The sequence below is a fragment of the Prionailurus viverrinus genome, chromosome B4 (assembly GCF_022837055.1).
Source record: "Prionailurus viverrinus isolate Anna chromosome B4, UM_Priviv_1.0, whole genome shotgun sequence".
In the NCBI taxonomy this organism is placed as follows: Eukaryota; Metazoa; Chordata; class Mammalia; order Carnivora; family Felidae; genus Prionailurus; species Prionailurus viverrinus.
In genome coordinates this window covers 128950085-128967185 of record NC_062567.1, presented here as the reverse complement: position 1 = coordinate 128967185, position 17101 = coordinate 128950085, and the positions used below count along the sequence as shown (strand labels likewise).

General features: G+C 59.6%; 1 protein-coding gene across 3 annotated transcripts in view; it reads right to left on the bottom strand.

Moving 5' to 3' along the window:
- TRIOBP (TRIO and F-actin binding protein) overlaps positions 1-17101 on the bottom strand; it is a 51016-nt gene that overhangs the window by 13156 nt on the left and 20759 nt on the right. For 2 of the 3 annotated variants that reach the window (XM_047866131.1, XM_047866132.1), the window contains exons 1-5: positions 8636-8815; positions 3473-3529; positions 957-1025; positions 740-829; positions 299-408 (exon numbers count right to left, since the gene is read on the bottom strand). In XM_047866131.1, the coding sequence (XP_047722087.1) occupies positions 299-408; positions 740-829; positions 957-1025; positions 3473-3529; positions 8636-8815 (506 nt within the window). Of the gene's footprint in view, positions 1-298; positions 409-739; positions 830-956; positions 1026-3472; positions 3530-8635; positions 8816-12647; positions 12786-14974; positions 15053-17101 lie in introns of those variants that run through there. The other variant, XM_047866133.1, reaches the window with a different exon arrangement.

Sequence of the window (17101 nt, the reverse complement as noted above, 5' to 3'; positions counted from 1 at the left end):
AGATGTAGCGGAGGGGGGTGAGGGGGGTGTCTTTGACTCATTGGCATCTTCTCCAAAGAGTCAAAGCCCCTTCCCACCTTTCAGGATGTCGCAGAATATAAAGGCATGGCAGTCAAACCTCAAATAAGTATCTTCAGGGGGGTGCCAAGAACGCTTACTGCCCTCTCTCCATTTTGTTGATGGAGACACTGAGGCCCGGGAGGCACAGCCGCGGGGCCCTCTGGCGTGTGCCAGAACCCCACTCAGGGATGCAGGAGGAAGCGCCTCCCTCAAGGTCCCGCTCCAGCTCGGCACATACTTGGTGACATCCGGGGCAGAGGTTGGCCGCACGGTCTTCCTCAGAGCCTCGATCCAGTTTCGCCGGATACCCGAGGTCATGGCCGACAAGGTGTAGACAGCATCCTTGGTCTGCAAGTCCACCCCACGGGCAGGTTGCCACACGGCCAGCCCCACCGCTCCCTCGCCACCGTGCACCCCCAGGGAGGGTGGCCCGTCCCCCCCAGGAGGGCATCTGAGGTCCTGCGCCTGGGGATGAGCTCCCCTCTGCCAGCTGGCTCCAAGGTCTCCCTAGCGTTCAGCCCCAGTGATAGCCGGGGTCTCCCCAGACATGCAAAGTGCCGGCGGCAGAGCTTCTGACTGGCTCTGAGGACAGGGGCTCTAGGTGAACGAGGGAAGCCCATCACCCCCGATCAGTCCCCCCCCCTCCCCCCCCCCCCCCCCCCCCCGCACAGAGTCTCACGTGGATCTGGAAGCCATAGTTGCGCTGCACCGCGTACTCGGTGACATCTGTGCAGGAGCGCAGGTCGATCTCGCCATCCAGCTCATCTGCCTGCCGCGGGAAGGCCACGACGGTCCACGATTTCCACTTTCCCCACCTAGGCCCCCCCGAGCCCCTCCCAGGGACCCCCCCCCCCCAGCACCTGATGGCGGCAGGGAGCCTCCCCACTTTGTCTCACCTCCTCTGCGGTGGAGTCCCTGTAGTACTTAAGGCTCGAATCTGTCAGCACAAACCAATGCTTCTTCCACTGTGAAGGAGACGTGGCGGTGAACGAGGGGACGGGGCGGCAGGGAGGGTGGAACGAAAGGGCGTGTGCGTGCACCACTCTACAGCTGTCCTGGGCCTGGCCAGGTCAACCGTGGGGGCCCCGGCCCCCTCAGCCGCCCTGTTGGGGGGCCAGGGGGGGAGGGGGACAGAGAAGAGTCAGAAAATCCAGATTTTGCAGTCTGGCCCTTCCAGGGGCAGCGTCTGTGAAAGGGGATGGCTTTTCCTCAGTGACCACACCTTCCCTGTCCTCCTGGGAGCCCTTCTCTGACTTGCTGACAGCAACATAGCCCTCCGGACCCTCTCCATCAAGATCACCAAGGCCCCTACAAGTGCACGACCCCCCCCCCCCCCGCCCCCCGCCCCAGGGCAGACCAGGAAGGGGCTGTGACCTGTGTAAGACCATTCAGCTAGCAAGTCAGGGAGCAGAGCTTTGCGAGTCGTTTTCCCCATGGCCCTCTGGACCCCCTCAGTAACCAAGGACAAGTCTCCCAGAGTAAGACTGGAAGGTGGCCTGGGGTGGAGGGGGGGGTGGGGGGGGAGGTAGGTGTCTGAGCACTGGTCCTGTTCTGTTTCTTGATCGGGTTGCTGGTTACACGCGTGTTCGGCTTGTGAGTGCGTTATCTGCACATTTATGATTTGGGCCCCTTTCTGCAGTGCCGCTCTCTGCTCCGGCGGGCGCTGGGCTGGCAGGACGCACAGCGAAGGGTAGGGGCACCACAACAGCCTGATGTTAAGTGTGCCAAGCTCAGCCCGCCTCTGGGCTTCTGGCCATTCACTGGAATGCCAGTCAAGGTCCACCCACCACCAGGGTCAGCACATATCACCCAGTCCTCAGCCCTCCGGGGGCTCCCCCACATCACCAAACTCCATCCACGTCGTTATTTCAAATATTTAGGCTTCTTTCCTCAAGAAATGGCAAGTTTTCAGGGGTGTGCTGGGATGACACTTTCAACTTCTTTCTACACGGCCTCCCCGAAGAAATAGGGGTTGAGCCTCCAAGAGACCTAGATTACAATGATTTTATCCCTAGCTGTGTGTCTTTGGTCAAGTATCTCGGCCTCTCTGAGCTCCACTCTTGGCACTTGTAAAGGAGGGCTGATAAGAAGGTCGGAAGTGTCTATCCCTCCCTAGTCTATGACAGTTGAGGAGCTAAATGGAGTTCTATGGCCTTAGGCAGCCCGAGTTCTAGGCCTGGGTCTACCGAAGCGGTGACTAGGCCCGGAGGAGAAGTAAGCTTTGTGGGCCTGTCCCCTGTCCGTGCACCAAGGGGCTGGGCTGGCTGAACTCCCAGGGCCCTTCCAGCTCGGACATTCCAAAACCCTGTGAAAGAAGATGAGTAGTGGCCAGCTCTGGGTGGGGCCTGTAATCTCTGCCCTCCAGAGACCCTGGGTGGGGAGGCTGGGAAGGGTCACTGGCAGGGTGCCAGGCCTTGTGTGAGCCTGGAGCGTAGCCACCAGAGGACTGGCGAGCAGGCAGCAGGGACGGAAGGCTGTGGGCTGGAGGGAATAAAACATGTGGGGAGGAAACACAATGAGATTCCCTTTGGCTCCGGGCCCTCCCCGGCATGCGGGCTGTGTGCCGACCCGAGCCACGGGCGCATGCAGGACAGGGGTGGGGAGACGTCCCCTCCCAGGCTGAGCGGGCAGGAAGCCAGCTCCAGCTCCCAGACTCCATCAGCCTGGCAGCTGAAAGGGCAGAGCCAGCGACAGGCCGCTGTCCCTCCTGGTGATGGACACGTTAGAGACAGGGAAGGGTCGTTAGCTGAGCTATAGCAGAGACCCTACACGGCCCGACCTGTCTGACCCTGCTGTCTACCCTGGAAAGAATCCTCATTATCCATATGCCCATTTCACAGATGTGGACTTAACAGCTTCACAGACTCCACTTAAGTCCTTCGCAGAGGACGTAACCAGGGGAGCCCCAGGTGGGTGAGACTTCCGAGCCTGTGCTCTGAGACCCACTTCTAATGGGGAGGGAGAGGCTCCCGCATGGCTGAGTCTTGGGGAATCTGTAATGTCTCAGGCCAGATGATCTCTGTGAACCCCTCAGACCCAGTCAGGGTCATCAAGAGGGGAGAGGGCCCAGGGGCTCTCGGTGAGAGGAGGGGATGGGGCGTAGGGCGTGAGGGGCTAGGAGGCCTCTACCCCTGCCACCCTGTATGCCTGCAGACTGTCCCAGGGGGCCAAGATGACAGCAGCCTCTGCTTCCCACCCCCTCAGCCCAAGGCCCGCCCTGACTGCACGAGAAATGCCCGCCCTCAGGGTGCCCACTCTGAGCCCACCTGCACCCCTCCGCTCAGAGGCCAGGCTCTCTAGAGGCCTAGACAAGCTGCGGAAGCAGCTCAGACTCCTGGGCTGCCCCCAGAGACCCCCTGGGGCACTGAAGCTGCACAGGCCAAGCCCTCCCCTCTGACTGCAGCCCTCCTACCTCCCCAGGCTCGTCCAAGATCGACATCCATCCCTTCTTGAAGTTGAGCAGATCGGGCTACGGAGAGATAAGGAGGCACATAAGTTAGGCCCGGTGGAGACCCAACTGGGGCTGGGGAAGGAGTGTTGTACCCACCCTGCCCCCTGAGTCCTGTGAGACTGGGGTCCTGGAAAGCCAGGAGAGGGGGCTGAGGGCCCAGGTAACCCCCAAATCCGGGCAGGCTCCCCAACCACTGAGATAGCCTTGGCCCCTGTCCCCGACAACCTCTGAGAGCCAAGACGGCAGGCAGGGTGACTGGCACATCTACCACAGGTGGCCAGGCTCCCCTCCTGCCAGCCTACTTCCTCACCAAAGAGCGGGAGAGAGACCCCAGAGGGCTCTGAGAACAGCCTGAACCAGCAGGGCTGAGCGAACTGTCCAGTCGCTCTCACCGACAAGGCCAGGAGGCCCATCAGGAAAATGCCTTAAAGCTCCCCCCCCGCCCCCCCCCCACTCATCCCCAACCCACTGACCCTCCTGTGGTCCAACCAGCCCCGCCCTGCCCTTTCCTTGTCCCCTGGAGACTCTGAAAGATGGAGCCAGGCCCAGGGTGGGGTCAGAGATCTCTGGAAGGGCCAAGAAGATACCACTTCGGTGGAGGCAAGCCCTACCTGCCGGGTGCTGCCCAGGGGGGCGCGGCCCCGGGGTCGGGGGGCTCCCAGCCGCTGCATGTTCCAGAGGCCTGTGAGCTAGGTACCCCCTCCCACCCCCACCTAGATGAAACAGATGCTCCTCCGGGTGGTTTCTCTGGCCACACCCATCTGGTGGGCGCCAGCCACCTGACCCTCCCTGCCCACCGGCAGACTTCTCTCTCGTGTCTAAGGCCTGGTCCCTCAGCAGAGTGTCAACTTCTGCCCGCTGGCAGGGGGGAGAGCAGGGCGGGCCAAGCTGCGGGCAGGGAGGAGGTGGCCACCTGTCGCTATGGCCCTGAGCCCACCTATCAGTACCGTCATCACAGCCTCACCAGGCCAAGGTGTCTGGTTGCCTGGGAAGGAGCTTGCGGCTCGGCTCCGTGGGGTGGGCAGCAGAGACAGCAGCTGGAAACCGGAGCCACCTGACCTGGCCACCTCCCCTGACCCGCCTTCCTCCCCATTCTCCTCTTCCTCAGGTGGAGGAAGTGGCCTAAGAGGGGCTTGGGCCAGGGGCCTGGACATCCACAGCCAGCCACAGCCCAGGCTGTGCAGCCAGGGCCCCTGGATCTCAGCAGGCCAGCAGCCCCACGCCTGCAGGGCAGCCCCTCCCTGCATACCTGTCTGAGGGAGGGGACCCAGGCTCGGCTCAGAGCTGGGAAACCCTGGGGTGTGTTTGCCCTGTCTCTCTCGATTCTTCCTCACCCTGTTCCCCACGAGTGCCAGAGGTTGCCCGGGGTGGTCCCAAGCGAAGACTGAAGATTGGCAGCTACACTCGGGGCCACTGAGTCACCTGGGCAACCTCCCTTCAGACCGGGACCTCCAGTGACCCCCAAGTTCTGGCCCACGGTGACTAGGCCTCGGCAAAAACCTGCTGAATAAATATCACTCCCCCTCCCCCCCCCCCTTTACCTTCCTGATCGAAATTCCTGTGCTTTGGGGGCACTCTCCACCCTCACCCCCTGGCTCTGAGAAGTCAGGCTATCTGGGATGGCCCACAGAGCTGGCCTTGCTGTCCAGGGGAAAGCCCCTGGGAAGGACGAGCAGACCACCGGGCCATTCAGACTGGACCAGGGCTGAGGGATCAGCCATAGGCTTCCAGAGCTGAGCAAGGGCTCCCCAGCTAGAATGACAGGCTGGGACCCCAAGGGGGGCCTGGGAAGCAGCGGGGGGAGGAGGGGTCCCTGTGACCTTCCCCTCCCTGAGCCCTGGCTGCCTAATGTAGCAAATGATGCTGGGGGTAGGGGTGCGGGGGGCGGGGGTCCTGCCGTCCCCAAAGCTTTGTGAGAGGGCTGAATGAGCTACGTGTGGAGGAGCTCGGTGACCCTCTGGAAGCTGGTACAAACACACTACGAGCGTGTCAGGTACGAGATGGGCACAGTGACCTTGGAGGGAGGAGGATGCCAATGTGAGATTTTAAACCTGCTGGCGGGAGCGGGGCGGGGGCTGGGGGGTGGGGGACAGGTCCTGCAGTCACCTGGGAACCTCTGTCCAGGGTCAAGAGGTCTGCTAGTCTAAATCTCTCATGCCACACCTCCACTCAGGCCCAGCCACCCTCCCTCCACCCAAGGCAGCTCACTTTCCCTTTGTCCCTTCAGGAGTACCGGCCAGCTCTCACGGCCTGCCCTCTCCTTCCTTTGGCCATGGCCACAGCCGCGGCCACAGCTCAGCATTGCCTCCCACCCGCCTGGACCACTGACGCGGCCTCCTCTAAGCACAGAGCCTCTCAGAAAGGCCTAGGGTCCCGAGTCGGCTCCGAACCTCCAGGGATGGCTCCAGGTGGTTTCAAACCAAGGTCCAGCTGCCTGATGGCACAGAGGCCGCAGCTCACCCTCCCAGCCCGGCCTCCCCTTCGTGTAGGGAACCCTGTTTTTATATCACCACGTATGCTCTCCGATCCCCGGCACAGCGGGACTCCAGGCCCCTCCGCACCAGCCCCAGTCCTCCGCCTACGTACCAGGCTCCCTCCTCCTCCGTTGACCAGGCAAACCCCTACCCGCGCCTTAAGACCCAACTTAATTGCCACCTCTGAGGCCCCTTTCCCTGCACACAACACACACCACTGGCAGCTGCCCTCCCACAGCCTCTGTTGCATTTGTGATTATCGTGAAGCCAGTTACTTATCCCTCACAGGCTACAGTAGAAGCAACTCCATTAGGGACATGCGCTGTTCACCCTCCAGGACCAAGGGGCTAAGGGAATGTTTGCTAAAAAAAAAAAAAAAAAAAAAAAAAAAAAAAATTTAAAAAAAAAAAAATACATCAGGCACTGTTTTAGGCCAGGAAATCAGCTGCGATTGGGAGATGTGGCCCCTGCCCTGGTGGAACTCAGGAGACAGACAATAAACAAGGGACGGGTATATAATCTGATGCCAGGCGGTGGCTTAGGGAATGAGGCTCCAAGGGCAGGGCTACACAGGGCTAAGGCAAAAAGAGGGGGAAGAGATCTTGACTCCAGGCCTTTAGGCATTTACCCATTCGCGGCCACTTTACCATTTGCTTCCTGCAGCTCTCTGAGCTCAGGGCTAGAGGTCAGGAGAGAGGGAAAGGGTGTGAAGAGGCCCAGGAGGGACACCAGGCTGGGGCAGGCTCAGGCATGAAGGCAGCCATGATGAACCCAGAAAGCACCGTCAGTGGTGATCATGAGCCGCCTCTCTGCTCCAAAACCTTTCTTGGCTCCCCAGTGTCCCCGACCAAAGCCTAAACCGCTTCTCCTGGCCTTGGAGGCTTTCCTTCCCAGGTCCCCTTTCTATGTTGTCACCACTCCCCAGACGCGACCACCAGCCTTTGTCTACACTGTTCCCTCCCTCCGTCCATTTCCACCTGATAAAGCCCTACAATCGCAGCTGGGCATCTTCCTTTGGAAAGCCCCTTGGCACCACAGGGATATGCTGTCCCTCCTTCAAGTGCCCCCACACGTTCAACATGGGCTTTCTCAAGAGACGCAGCTGTGTACATTTCTTATCTAGCCCCAGGGAGAAAACTGGGGCAGACCTAGATACAAATGCTGGCTCAGCCCAGGCCGAGCTATGTCACTTGGGGCATGTCACTTCCCCTCTCTACACCTCAGTGCTCTCATCTGTTAGATGGGGAGTTACAATCATCCTTAGAGGATCAACTCTGGTAGCATGAAAGCACCCAATTCAGGATCTGGCAGGCACCCAGTAGGCAATGCAACCACCCTCCCCGGGGCCAAGGGCTTGGGGCCTGGGGGTGGGCGGCCAGGACACTGACTCAGCTCCTCCCCCCACATCCCTCTGGCTCTCTGACCAAAGGGAGGCTGCTGACGACAGGAAGAGCCAGCAGGGAGGTGGCAGGATGTGCGGAGGCCGAGGAAGTCCAAGCAGCGGCCAGGTCATCACACTCTTAGGGGCAGGGGCCCTGAGGGCCCACCCCCAGCAGCCCAGCCCACTTCTTAGGGTCTCCACTAGCTTGAGGAAAGGGGATGTGCGCATGCGCAAACGCACCGTGCTCCACTCCATCACCCCACCCTCCAAGGCTGTCAGAGCCTCCCTAAGGCTCTAGCCAGAAACCAAAAGCAGCCCCGCCCCTCCTCTTCCAGAACATCACGGTCAAGGGGCCAGACTGACCTGAAAAGAGGCTACTCGTTCCTTTACGTTCAGGGTAAACTCGAGCAACTCACCACCGCCCCCCCCCCCCAACAAGCCTCGGTTTATCTAACTATAAAATGGGAATAAAGGCCCACTCAGTTGCGAGGCTCAGTATGATCATTAAGGCATAGGTATTGATGTAACCGGAGTAGTGCCTATCCCCAAGAGAAAGACAAATCTCTGCCATCGTGTCCCCCACCCCACTCGTGGGCTTGCTCGGAGCCAAGGCCCCAGTGCTGCTGCGAAGAGGCAAGCCGAGGAGAACAAGGCGTCGTGCCACTTCGGAAATCCCAGGACGGGCTCCCGGACGGGGTGGGACGGGGCGGCCCCTTCTCACCCACTCAACCTCGGGCGCCCATGCGGGTAGGCAGTCCTCCCAGGCCTGGATCAGCGCGACCCATTCGAGCCGGGGAGCGCCCCTCTCCAGCCCTGGGCGAGACCCCAGCCCCAGGCCAGGCCCTTCTCCGCTCCTCCCATTGCCCGGAGCCCTGGGAGTCCCTACGGGCCTGGCAGCTTGGGAGAATCAGGTCAGGTCTTCACCGAGGGGGCTGGAGGGGAGGTGGAAAGGAGCCATCAGAAATTGTCCGTGACTGGTCCCACAAAAGTAGGCGGAGAGGGGACTGCCCAGGATAGGGAGTTCCCGTTTCCTCGGGGTCGCCGGGGCTCCTAGTCCGGAAGGGTGAGGAGGAGGCTGGGGGAAGTCGAGGCAGAACAGCCAGCTGGGGCCGCTGGGGTCGCCCTGTCTTCCGGCCGAGACCTCCTCTCGCCTTCGGGAAGTGAAGGGGGTGCCCAGGAGGGGAGCGGCTCGGCTGGGGCTCGGGCCGTCACTCTCCTCCCGGCCTGGGGCGCAGAAGGGCTGGCCCGGGGGGCGGGGGGGGCACTCACCGTCATGGCGGCGCCCCGGGGCGGCGGGAGCAGGAGGCAGGGAAGTGGAGAGGGCTCTCGGGCCGGGCCCAGCGGCGCGGGAATCCCGCCGCCGCCGCCGCCGCCCCTCTCGGCTGCCCGCCGCCGCTCCTCCGGCCCTTCCCTTCCCCGGCGCTGCCCCGGCCCCTTCCATCCGCCCATAAAACTTTTTTTTTTTTTTTTTTTTTTTTCAAACTTCCTGGGAGGACCCGGGAGGGCCAATGGGCAGCGAGGCAGCCGGGACAAACAGCCGCGGGGGCCGCGGGCGGACCAATGGCAGCGCGGGACGGGGCGGGGGCGGGGCCTGCCGCGACGGGACGGGCGCGCGAGGGCGGTCGCGGCCGGCGGATGGGGGCGGAGGGAGCCGAGGGCCGGGCTCCCGCCCCGGGCGCGCTGGGAGGAAGGAAGGACCCTGCGTGCAGGTGACTCGGTCGGGCCCCGGCGCGGGAGTGCTGGGCGGGGACAGCCGGGTGTGGCACCCAGTCGCCCTGCGGTGGCTCCCGCGAGCCGCCGGACCGAGCGATGGGTCCACTCACTAAGGGCTCGGCGCCTCGGTTTGACGGAGACGTGGGCAATGCAGCCAGTACTAAAACTCAGCAGGTCCCACTCGCCGAGCCCCGCTCATGACCTGTGTAATCTAATTTCGTCCTCACCACAGACCTGACAGGGAGGTGTCCTTGTCCCCCTTTTACTAATGAGAAAACGGAGGCTCAGAGAGGTGAGCCGACTTGGCCAAGGTCACACAGTAAGAAGAGACGGGATTCCTAGCGCGGAATCTAAGCACAAAGCGAGTTCTGGAATGGCAGGGCCTTCTCCAAATGGCCCCTCCGTACAAGCGGGTCTTTCTCGGCTTGAGAACCCCATTTGGGGTTCTTGGATGTGGGCGTACACACTTTTCTCACATTCCCAGCACTTGGCAGTTTGTAAGAGGCCTTTTCGCCCGCAGGAGCTCATCTGAGCTTCGTAGCAGAGGAGGGACCTTCGTGGAATTTGTTGAAAACGCAGTGGCTGCTTGTGCGGCATGGCGATTCAAACCCTGCAGTTACCTGAAGCAAAGTATTACTTACCCTCTCTGGGCCTCAACTTCACCCTCTGTAAAAGGGGAGAATGCTACTATCGCCTGACGTTCCTGTAAGGATTAATTGTTAATTTAAGCCACCCCCCCTAGAACGTCCCCTTTATCCTTAGTCAGCTATTTTTAGGCGGGGAGCCAGGGGAGCTCGGAGTAACTGCCATTCCAATTTTCTGCCGTCTCAATTTGGGGTTCAGACATTATTGCTTTCATAGCTATGATTGCTCTCCCCGTTTCCCAGATACAGAAACGGAGGGCCAGGGGCTGAAGTTCTTTCCTAGCATTTCCCCCCCGGGGTGCCTCTCCTCCACCCTGAGGCATGAGGCCAAGGACAAGCCTATCTTCCTCTGGACACCGGCCTTCCTGTCTCCACGCGCTGGGTTTTCCCGCTCTCCCCTCTACCTCACTTAGGCATTTGGTCCTTGGGAGAGTGAGTGAATAAACAGAAGACCTCCCCTACCACCACCCGCGCCCTGGTCCAGTGGCTCCCGACCAGCCTCCTTGCTGGTTTCCTGGCCTCTGGGACTCCTCTTTCAGTGCCCTCAACGCAGCGATCAGTTCACTCCCCTGCTCAAAGTTCAACAGTGCTAATAGATCAGCTCTGCATTTTTGTTGCAGGCGGTCAGCGGCCATCAGAATCTGACCCCTGCCTGCTGTCCTCCATCATTGCCCACACACGTTTTGCATGCTAGGGATACATAACACTGGACTGCTGGGAATTCCCAGAATAAACCAGGTCCTTTGTACCTCAGATGGGACGGCACATGTTGTTCTCTGCAGGGTCTGGAACAGCTTCTCTTCCTGTCCTCTGTGCCCCGACACACACATACACTCCGCCCCCCCCCCCTTCTCTCCCGCCCCTCCTTCCCCTCTCTCCAAATGTTCGTTTGCCTGGAAAATTCCTTCTCACCCTCCAGGTCTCAGTCCAAAGGAAGCCGGGGTGCCCCCAGCCCAGAGGTAGAAACTCCTTGTCCGCTGCTCCCTGCATCTGGACATTCCGCCACTAAAATGATGACCACACTGTGTTCTAACCAGTTACGTGTCAGTGTCCTCACCAAACTGAGCTTCTTGTGGGCACAGAGCGTTTTTGCCTAGGTCTCGGAGTCCACAGTAGGTCCTCAGTAAACATAGGTCAAATGAGCGAATGCACAAATGGAGAAATGACTCCCTTGCCACATCTTGTCCTAGTGGGACAGAGATGGGACTGACTCAGGGACCCAGGAGTGAGTTATTAAACAGAGCCACCAAACTTGGGGGTTATCCATCCGTCCAACCGTTGTTAAACTTGACTCTACTGAGGATAGCAGCATGAGGCTCAGAGAGGGCCACAACGTCCCAAAGCCGTACAACTTAGAACTCAAGCCCAGGTTTCCTGGCTTTTGACCTTGGAGAGCGATGTCACCCTCCGACCCAAGAGATGTTTGAAGCTGCTCTAAGTAACCGTCTGGGAGACTCCGCTGGCAGTTCCGTCCCATAGCTCTTGATTTGCCTCATTCCCAGATGAGAAAACGGCTGCACACCCACTCAGCCTCAGTTACCGCATCTGTCTAACGGGGAAAAAGATCTGTGGGGATTCTCGGGGCTGCAAGGAGGGCTTGGAGATCAGGATGCCCAGAGATGGGGGGGGTTCACATCTCAGCTCTGCCCCTTGTGTGACCCAGAACAAGTCGTTTTTTTCCTCAGTGCCCTTCATTTCCTTCTGTAAGACGGACAACACGAACCATACTTCGTATGCCCGGCGGTGAGGATTAAACGCAATCAGGCAGGCCGTGCACCGAACACCGAGCTGAGCACAAACTAGGTGCCGAATACATGCTGGTTATCAGCAGCAGCACCATTGTCCCAGGTGCCTTTCCCCGTTTCTCTCTCCTTCTCTCCACCAGGGACTTACCTGCTCCCTCCTGCCAGACCGGCTGCATGTTGGTGACCTTTAGTTAGTGTGACAAGGTAATTCCCGCCCATGGCTCGAAGGTACCACTCTGCCCAGATAACCGTGTTTGTCCCATCACCCGAGTGCCCTAACCCCCAAAGAGCAGCAGAGCGGACGTTAGGAAGCGGGTGGGAAAAGTTAGTGTTTGGACGCCCCCAACCGTCACACCTCGGTGCCTCCTGATCTCCCTGAGCCCTCTCTGCAGCCCTGAGCATCGCTATAGATTCTGCCCCATTAAACAGATGTGGCAACTGAGGCGTGGGGTGGGTTAGCTGCAGCCAGTCTCTCATCTAAGAATGAGGAAAATCAGCAGGAGGCCGACTCCCCTCAACCCGAGCCGTGCAACTCCAGCTCACCTCCCTGAGCCTCGGTCCCTTCATCTGCAAAATGGGTATACTGTCTCTAACGTGCCCAGCCTCGTGCTGGACCCAGAGCCAACGAGAGAGTACAGAAGTCATCCTGTCGACAAGAGAAGAGACCCCACGCGCCTGCCAGTGGCCCCTGGAGACACCAGGCCCCTTCTCTCTGCTGCGAAGGGGGCAGGAGGAAGCGAGTCACAGCTGCCTGCCCTCCCTGCCCCTGAGGAAACCCTGAACCAGAGGCCTGAGTGTTTACAGCCCTCTCTGGGCAGGGGGTAGGTTACGTAATGCCAGATGTTTGTGAAACTGGCTGAGACCCAGGTCTGAGACACACTTTGCAATCCCAGAGCCCCCCCTCAGGCCATCCCTCCCTCCCTCCCCCCAACCTGACTCCCCTTGGCTCAGTTGCTGCTTGGCCGCTTTCAGCTGTATAGCTTATTCAACCCCCCCTCACCCTGAAAACTGAAAACAGCCCCAGCCCCGTCCTGGAGGTGGGATTCTCCTTTCTCGTGTGGGAGCCCCAATTCCCTCCTCTCAGCCCCCACTTTCCCTCCTTTGACTAACGCCAACCTCCTTCCTCCCCTCCCCCTCTCTCCCACCCTCATCCCTCCCACCCCGCTGGAGCCAGCCTACCCTTTGCCACCTGAGGACCCCCAGAGACAGCAGGAACGGATTGAACAGCGTGGGAACGTCCCCGGGCATCCGCCATGAGGTCACCAGTCGGCCCCTGAGTGGGCTCCCAGCCTTGCCCTCCGCTGGCCTCTTGTCTGCCTGTCAAACAGGGTCCAGTGTTGGCCCCCAGGTCCCTTGGGTGGGATGGGGGGGGGGGGTCTCTGACTACAGTCTCCCTTGCCTATTCTGCCACGCCTACCTGGAAGGCCCAGGGCTCTCATCTTTCTTATCTCACGGAGCTGCCAAGAAAAGAGCTTGCTAACTCATTCACACTACGGGGTGTTTGGCTGATAGGGCTCTCGGGGCTCAGCACCTTTGGGGACGTGCACTTCACCCCCTAAAGCCAAACCACAGGTGGCCAGTAGGGAGGAGGGGAGGATGCGCCTTCAGCCCGCATAGGGTTTTCAGATTGTTTTGCATTAGGTTCCAATGTTAAGTAATCAAGAGACTGACGTATAACTACATATTTCCAGTTTCTCAAGGGAGAAGACCTCTGGGCCCATCTTCCCCATGGTGTGAACCCGTGTGGCACCAAGAGGTCACACAAGTGCCCCTAATCCCTATCCCGCGTCCGCCTACTCTCCCCATTTTAGGAAAGGAAGGAATCACAGACTTCTGCAGCCACTCCCGGCAAGGTCCCCAAACGCACCCCCTTTGCAGTCATCCTTGTTGGGGAAACAGGCCCCAAGGAAGCAGCAGCATTTACCCAAAGTCCCATAGCAGCTTACTGGCAGAGAGGTAGGCCAGAGCCCAGGGGTCCCCACTCTTCGGGGTCCGGAGCTTATCTGTCGGTGGGGTGTAAGGGCTTGGGGGGAGGTAGTCCACTCCCCACCTTGCCACCACATTCCCCCAGCAGGGCCCCGGCCACCAGACCAGGAGCTCCACGCGCTCCAATTTACTTCTGGCCCACACCCAGGCAAGCAGAAAGCGCTCACTAAGTGTACGTGAATAAATGAATGAATGAATCGAACGAACGAACGAACGAACGAGCGAACGAACGAGGCAGTTACCAGCTCTGTCCAATCCAGGTCGCCTGGGGATGGACTGAGAGGTTTCCACGTTGGTGGGATGGGCCCGTTTCGTGGAGATTAGAGGGGGACCCCTATATTGCTATTTCCGGTTCGTTCACGAAGCTCTGGCCCCAGGAAGTATGAAGAAATGACCCAGAAAGAGGAAGAAGCAAAGTTGCCAGAGCCCCTGTGAGAGCTGGAAGCGCCTTTAGTGACCAGTCCTCTGTCTCCTCCCCTTTCACCGACGGGGAGACTGGCCACCAAGCAATGAGAGTCCTGCTGCTGCCTCAGGAGGCCACGCGGCGGGTCAGGACAGAGCCAGGAAGCAACATCCAGGCAGCACCGGGACTGCGGGATGGGGGTCCTGAGCCCCAGGTTCTAATTTGAGGTCAGCCGCTGCCTGGCTTGTGTGACCTGGGATGACGCTCCTGCCCCTCGCTTCCTCCTCTGCAATGAGGGCCTGGGCAGAATCGCCCCAGCTCTGATTAGCGGCAGGGCCAGAAAGGGGGTTCCAGGCTGCCAGGCAGATGCCCCCCTCTCACCCTCTTTTCTGGAGGCAGCACCCGGAAACAGCGGAACCAGAGCAGGATGAGGAAAGCATAGCCCCAAGCGGCCCCGTCTCCTCCCTGCCTCCTGCCCCAGGCTGTCAGCTCTGACCTCACCTCTCTGGAGGCTGAGGGTGATGAGAACAGTCTGTTTGGCAGGTTGTGGGGAGGGGAGGGGGGGGGGGGCACAGCGCTGTGCTCCAGCTGCTGCCTGGCCTTCCAGCAGCCTCGCTGGGTCCCACCCCCTGCACACATCCCTCCCGCCCCGAGGATCCTGGAGACCGTCCAGGCTCAGCTGACTGCCGCACCTCCTCAGCCCTCTTCAGCGGTTCTCTGGCTCCAGCTCCTGGAATCCCTACGCTTTCTCCCGGCCTGCCCAGCCCTCCAGAACCAGAAGGACCTTACCTTCAGAGACCATCAGGCTCAAACTGCCATTTACCCAGAAAAACGGGAGCGACTTTTCAGGGCGTCCTAGCAAGTCAAAAGCAGAGCCCCAGGCTTCTGACCCCCGGATCATTTACCTGCCCCGGTCTCCAAGCCAAAAGGTGGCTCTGCGGCCCAGCCCCCCTGGAGCCCCTCTCTCAAGGCCCTACCAGGCACACAGATGACCCCCATGGCAGAGCCAACCCCGGTCTGGACGACCCTAGAGCGTATCAGAGGACCTCAGCCCGCCTCCAACCTGATTTCCCTTCCCCTTCACCTCCCTGTGCGCCCACACCCGTGACCCAACTACCGAATCTGCCTGCTTCTGGTCGGTCAGTGAGTCTTGGCCTTTGCTTGGTTCTGATTCCTCAGGCTCCTCTGATTGGAACTGGAGGTAAGAAGGAACAAAGCGTAGCCCAGGTTATTCGCCAGGTTCCATTCACATATCCACCTGCTTACCCATCCATCCAACATCTACCTAGCATCCAACATCAATAGACCCATGTATTGTCCATCCAACGGTCCAATGTCTGCCTTACGTTCTCCACTCACTAACCCATCCAGCATCCATTATCCCACTCATACATCCAGCCTCTATGTATCCATGGTCTACCCATCCATCCTGCAGCCAAGTATCCTTTCTCAACCCATACAACATCCATTCGCCACCCATCATCCGTATTCCACGTTTACCTCTCCACACACCATCCAACCATCCGTTCATGTTCCACTCGTGTTCATCCATCAATCCATCCGTCGCCCCATCTATCATCCAAGCAAACGTTATCTATCCAACACCTGTTATCCGCTCCACCCTCACCCATCTAACTTTCCATCCAGCATCTTTTTACCATTTATCATATCTGTGTATCTGTCCATCACCCATTTACACATCCGCCGTCCATCATTCATCCATCATCCCCCCGCCCCCCAGCTAACCCACCCATCCTCCATTTGTGTCTTGCAGGCACCGATCACTCATCCACTGGGGCTGAGCTCCTCCCGTGTGTCTGGCCAGGGGCTAGAAGTGCAGAGATAAAGTAGGCACAGCCCCTGCCCTCATGCAGCTCATCTTTCTTAAGGAGGAATGACAGCTGAGTGTGACCAGATGGAGGGCAGCAGGACCACCAAGCCCAGAAGAGAAACATTACCAACCCCGAGGTGGGGTGGCTGTTCGGGGAGGGGACCTCAGAACAGGGCACCTGATCTAAGACCTGAACGACGAACAAGTGTCTGGTGAGTGAAGAGAGGGAAGGGAAGAGCATCGTAGGCAATGGGAACAGCATGTGCAAAGGCGAGGAGATGCCCCTGGAGAGCTCTGCAGCCGGCTCAGTAAAGTAGAGAGCAAATCTGGGCCAGAAGGAAGGCCAGGAGGGAGCCATGCCAAGGATTTTCATAGAGGGTGGCCAACTGGAGCCCCAGTGACAGCAGCTTCTTGGGGGGGTGGGCTCCAAGCCCCCCAGCCCCCCTTTGGCCAGGAGGGTAGGACCAAGCTGGTTCATCTCTGCAAATCTCGGGTCTGTGCATTGAGTCGACTAGAGAATAGATTGATAAAAGCCTCAGGGAAATACAGGGGAGGGGGCTCCCCAGTATGGCCATGGGCTCAGAGGCTTCACCAACATGGCCGTTAAAAGCGCGAGCTCTGGAGTTAAAGGTTTGATCTGATTTCTCACAACGTATACATGTGTGACTTCCGGCAAATGGCGGACTGAGGCTGAGCCTCGGGTCAGGCTGAGGCATATAGATGGCAAAGCACGTAAAACACCAAGCCCAGGGCCCGGCACACTGGAAACCCTCCCCTGTCATCCAGGAGGGAGGCAGCATTGGGCTGCACATCAAGGAAGTGAGGGGGCTTGGATGAACGAGCAGGAGCCTCCATATCACGCCAGTGGGTACCGATGAGGGAAGAAGTTGGTCCCATTTTACAGGGTAAGACCAGGGCAAGAGAGGCCGGGTGCCCAAACCACACGCTGCATTCCCAGTGAGCTGAGGCCAGGTTGCCCGGCCTCGGCCTCCAGGACCCTCCCCACCCACCATCTTCAGGTAGACGCTCCGGGCAGCACCAGAGTACCACTGACCCTGTGACCCTGCCCCTGAGCCAAGGAGGCAGGAAAGGGACTTGGTGAGCTCCTACTATGTGCCAGGCCCCAGACCTGCACATAGTAGGCCCTCATTTAACTGGCCTGTCTTAGCGCTCAACTCAACCCAATGAGCATTTGTACAACCTCTTCTCTGTGCTCCTCTGAGAGGAGCTGTAGGGGCCAGAAAGGAGTAAGTGAAGCTGTCCTACATTTGAGGAACTTAGAATACAGAAGGGAGGGACGCCTGGGTGGCTCAGTCAGTTGAGTGTCCGACTTCAGCTCAGGTCATGATCTCACCACTCACGAGTTCGAGCCCCGCATCGGGCTGTGTGCTGACAGCTCAGAGCCTGGAGCCA